We start from the raw sequence: 5,511 nt of genomic DNA on the forward strand, positions 1-5,511 counted from the left end.
GTACTCGAATCTCTGGGAACCGAATTACGATTGCTAATTTGCATCACTTGTGTCGTCAAAAAGGCATATCACTGGATCTCAAGATTCGCATGTACTAGGTAGTCGTATTGTTGTCTGGTTGGCCTCTGGGGACAAACGATGTGAGGCATCTCCCAGTTTTCGACCACCGATGTCTCAGAAGCGTTGCTAATGTCGGATGTCGAATCAGGAAACGCGTATCCGTTTGTGCAGCAGACACTACAACATTCAACGCTATCATGTGAGCCGACACTGCCATGTGCCACACATGCCGAAGCGTCGTTCATCGAGACAAGTGTTGTTCTCCGTGCCTCCTTCAGAATGAGGGAATCCGCGAGGTGGACAACCCATGACTTGATAGAAGGGTGTGAAAGAGATCACGAGGTGCGTGGGAGCTGTTGGTGCGGTCCAGGATGGAGTGTTCGTGACCCCTTCCCTGTGCCTCATCGAAACCACTGGCGTTCGTGCTGACAGTTTCTTCCAAGATTGTATGATTGAGCGCTTGCGGGTACAAGCACCTGAGAATGCTTGTAATTGACTGGCACCAGGTAGGCATCTTGATCCACTCTCTCCTTCTCGCTCTAAAGCTTTAAATATGATAAGATAAACTTTGTGGTTGTACAGTAGTAAAGTGACATTGCCGACACCAACCCTGCTTTCTCATGATGATCATGATGACGATGATGATGTAGCGATATTGCAGCGATACAATTATCAGCAGATCGACCAGCAAAAATGCTCCTGTTCGAAGGAAACTGCTAATGAACTTGAACCTTAATTAGATGAAAAATCAAACCAAGGACCCCGGGGAAACATAGCTGGATATGGGCAGTCAGCAACACGAAGTAACCGGCCACATAGACCGAAGTTCCCCGGGGCCAAAACATGTATCGTGCACTCAGAAAGACTTGAGGGCTACTCTGTGACAGCCTTGCCCTTTGTAACATATTATTTTCTGTTCCACACAAACGGCACACTCGCCCTATGGTTTGTTTAATTTTATTCCGTTTTACCGAATTACGACGGATGAGACTGTACAAAATTAATGTATCGCGCGTCAATGTTGTTCTTACTGCCTTGTTTGAGAACTCAGCTGTTATTACCCCGGGAGTGACCGTCACGTGCCAGTATCGCCCACGGATGTGGCAAGTGACAGATTCCATACCGCACCCAGCGACACTACAAAGAGATGGTTCCACATTAGCGCTTTTTTCGAAAAAGGACATCCCGTCAACATCGAGTTAATTTGCAAATGAATGCATTTCGCTACTGACGTAGACTTTCGTTCAAGAAGAACAAAAGTTTGATGGACACTCGGACACTACGTCTGCCTAATGAGCCCCAAGAAGGATAAAGCCGGTAGTATCAGCAACCTTATGAGTAGCGTGTGTCGTTACAAAAATGCACGAGCATCTCTGAATCTGCGTGTTATGCATTACTGTTTCCTGGACTAAGCGACGGTCAGCTAATTCGAATTTTACGGTCAGAAGGGTGTAGTTGGACAGAACCATATCGATTACTTTTCATTCATTTGAATTACTCTATGATTTCGCTGCATTACATCTCTCTCGCTCTCTCTATGCGTGTGTCGCTGTCTCTGTCTCTTTCTCTCTATCTTTGCATTAGTGCAAACCATGCGGAATAAATCGTTATCTTGTCTTTCAGTCTGCTTCATTTTTTTGTCAATAAAGTGCACCTCATGTCCGCAAAGTTCCTCTCCATAGCCTGCATGCTGATTTTACCAGTTTTCTATGCATGTCACTTGATGTCCTTAACAGATTAAACGACTATTACACTCTCGAGATAGTTGCTTGATGAGTTTTCACCACACACAAAAACCGTTCCGGAGCAAATTGATCGGCAAGTGAAAATGGCTAAAAGGACAAAACCATGGCAATCAGGTTCACTGAATACAGCATCAATTGTTTGTACGTCACGCTCTCATGCCCTATTCCCCCAAACCGCCCTTTTACTCAGTTCGCATCGTCAGCGTGGGAGTTTTTAAGGCACCTAACTGCATTTCCGGCCCCGAAAATCAATCAATCACCAAGTGTTTCGGGATTGGTTCGCACTCGTTAGGCGCATACAGCGTAAGTGGTCACGTGTCGCATCGATTGGCCGCTTTTCTATAGTTATGACTGCCTCAATGACTCAGTCAATCCGACACACTTTTTGGAAAGCGCGAAAGCAGTCAAGTGTATATTACAGACGCTTCACGGTCTCCTCTGTGCACTGACGCAATGAGATTCGGAGGGCAACATTTACCGAGGGAATCCCTATTAGACTGAGACGGACAGTTTTATATGCACAGTCACGATTCGTTCCACCCTTTTTTACAAATGGTTTTATGCATCTTTGTCGTAGTTGATTCACGTAAATGACTTTCGAGAGTAAAACATCAATTCAGTGTTTTGTTCAAGTGCTAAGTACTCACTCGGATTCGTCACTGCTGAACTCCTCGCTGGAAACGAACAAAAAAGATGGAATAAATATGAAGTATGAATTTATTCGGTGAGGGAATGCGTGAAAAAAATCCCGATTTTGTTTATAAGCGTTGCAGAGCATAAAGGAATGTTACTGTGAAAAGGCCGCGGTCACGTGAGAAAACCTCCTTTAAAAGGGTAGACAGATGTGTACAGTCGCAGGCGGACTGGAAGGAAGCAGGACGGTTGGCAGTATCCACAAATGAGTTTGGAATTCGAACATGTATTGATTTTGGGGTTTGTTACCTAGACGCATCGTGACGCCGTCCCGTAATGCAGCTCAGCAGATGGAATAGTCGAGGTACAGTGTGAACAGTGTTCCGGTGAGCAAGAGAACCCACAAACTTGTCAGCGCCAAACAAAATGGTTGTGTAATAACTGGCTGCTCTGATAGGACTAAATCTTTGGTTACACGGAATATGGACATGATCTGTGCATTCAATTCCTCAGACTATGAAAAATGTTGCTCTTAGCATAGACAGCGCGAGTAAAGGACCATTTGAAATTGGACCAAACACCAAAACCCGCCGGAAAAAATCTTACGTGCTCCCAACTATCATGTACGACACAAGACCGTTAGGAGCTGACGATTGTCGGAGATCAGACTTTTCCGAGCATGGTTGTCTGAAGAGGATACTCTCTGCTTCCCTGATCGACCGACTCTCTACTCTATCTAATAGGCAAACGCTTCAGCTCTATAGAAAAAGCCCAGTAAAAGCCGCTTGCAAATGGCGATAACTTTGTGAGTTAATCAAGCAAACAATCTAAAATAAATTATGGGGATGGTTAAGAAACAAGATGACCTCTGCTTGGAAGCTACCATCGAGGTGAAAACGGGGCAAAAGCCTCGTACAAATTATACCTATGGGTTGAAGTCAGTCTAATTTCAATGAATATCTTTGAAAAGTCTGATTTATGAGCTCTTCAGATATTTCCGCCAATCCCACGTGATCTAGTGAAATAACACGCGAGCATGTATATCTAGAAAGGTCTCATCCCTTACCCCCAGGAAGGGACAAGAAACTCGTGGCAATCCGCCTTCGAAGGATGAATGTTTCTGGCTATACATGGAATCATCAGGGGGGGGGGGTTTGAATGACACTTGGAAGTGATACAACTTAAGTTCAGTCACTTAGATTGCCAGAATATGTGATGTGATATCCATCCATGTGACGCTTACAACTCTTTGACATGATATAAAGTGTTTTCGCTGATTAACACATCATGGTGTTCGCCAAACTTAAAAACAGAATATTACGTTATTTTATATCTAATAGTGTGGTAGAAAACATTTAGGCATGATCCACAGAGTTCTGGTGACTCAGTTGCAATTTTCGTGAAGGTGACCGTATTATCGCAGACTCTGGAGTCGTTTTCATGCTCATTTGGTCATTTGAACGACATTGGCATGGTTCGTGATAGTCTTGACCTTTGGGAAATTTGTGATTGAAACAAAAAAACTGATTTTCGGTCGAGCGTCATTCAACCAGGTCAGCATGGAATCAGCATGCTACTTAAAATCCTGGATTTACAATACCTTCGGTTTTTACTGGTCTCGTTTGCAAACACATCCTGTCGCCCTCTAAACAGCGAACGAAGTTTGGTCCTCCCGCACAGTCCTCAACTTCATTCGAGATGTGTTCGGTAATTCTTGGTATTTGTTCGCATTTTTTTCACGTGATGAGACGGCAAGCGATATCACCGACAGTGGTGATCTTAAGAGGTCAAACCTCTTCCTTTTTCTTGAACTTGCCAAGCATCTGATATGGATACATGGTTAAATCTCTTAGCTCGAATCCCAGCAAAGGTTATGTGGGTAGAGACGAGAGGAATTAGAAGGCCGGTAAGCAGAGGTAGAAGGTGGTTGATATGTGGAAAAGATGGCTCAGTAGCATGAAAATATCTGCGAAACTCAAAGGATTCTAGGTGAATGCTACAGGTGTAACGATGGATACTACTGATGGGATATGCGAGTAGTGTGTGGTTTTATCGTAAATCCGCTTTGCCTCTATTGAATTTGTGGAACTTCTTTGTAGCACCTGTTTCCATTTGAGTGATAGTAAAAGAGTATCCAGGAAAGTTCAGGAAGACGCGTTCGAGAAGAAGGCGGACACTCGGTATTTATAAACAAGATGTGTATGAGAGTGTTGCTCCCCTGTCCAATAGCCTGTAACTGTTCAGTTGGTGTTTTCCAATAAGTAACTCCGTAGCGAAGGCCTTCTTCCTTTCACAGGTACAGACGGTAGGATAAGGCCACTGTGCATTAGCATGATTGTGTGGGGTACAAGTGTGGTTTGACCCCAATTGTGGATGACTAAGCTAGCTGGGGTTCTTTTGAAAAATATCACACTACGCTACGCAGCTAACCATCGACGTAACTATGCAATGAAACGCGGTCCTAGCAAAGTCAGATCCCCGTGGAATTCATCCTCTGACAGCTGTTTACAACAGCCATAAGGATTTCACCGAGAATTTAACTCGCCATTCTTGGATGGCAATGGATTCGAAGCTGAATAAAGCTCGCTATGCTCATAGGACACTACACGTTGACAAGAGTTGTGCATAGTTCATTCGTATTTGTCTGTGTTGAATCAAAGCTTCTACTCAGGTTTCTCGTTGTTTTACTGTTATTTGTTTGAAAACCAACCCTACTTAATATTTATAATGTACTACTCATAAGGTTGCTGAAAATTCGTCGACAGCCCATAACCGGTTTCTCCCTTCTTCGGGCTCATCAGGTAGGCGCAGTCCCCGAGTTTCCATCAACTTTATGCTCTACTTGTAACCAAATTTCACCATATTACCGAAGTACACTCATTTGCAAACTAAGGCGCAGTCCGTTTCCATCAACTTTATGCTCTACTTGTAACCAAAGTGCACCATATTAACGAAATACACTCATTTGCAAACTAATTTGGCTGGCTGTGATTCTCTCGAAAGGACCAAATTAGTTTGCAGATGAGTGTATATTCGTTAATTTCGTGCAGTTTGGGTTCAAGTAGAACATAAG

At 43.7% G+C, this 5,511-nt stretch overlaps 1 protein-coding gene across 1 annotated transcript in view; it reads left to right on the plus strand.

Moving 5' to 3' along the window:
• Positions 1–542: 542 nt before the first annotated feature.
• The window catches only part of T265_07395 (hypothetical protein), a gene marked incomplete at both ends in the record, with an annotated part of 6,628 nt that continues 1,659 nt past the window's right edge, over positions 543–5,511 (plus strand). The window contains 2 exons of the mRNA XM_009172899.1: positions 543–566; positions 5,182–5,282. Coding sequence (XP_009171163.1) covers positions 543–566; positions 5,182–5,282 — 125 coding nt within the window. The remainder of the gene's footprint in view (positions 567–5,181; positions 5,283–5,511) is intronic.

Source organism: Opisthorchis viverrini, assembly GCF_000715545.1.
Source record: "Opisthorchis viverrini unplaced genomic scaffold opera_v5_167, whole genome shotgun sequence".
Lineage (NCBI taxonomy): Eukaryota > Metazoa > Platyhelminthes > Trematoda > Opisthorchiida > Opisthorchiidae > Opisthorchis > Opisthorchis viverrini.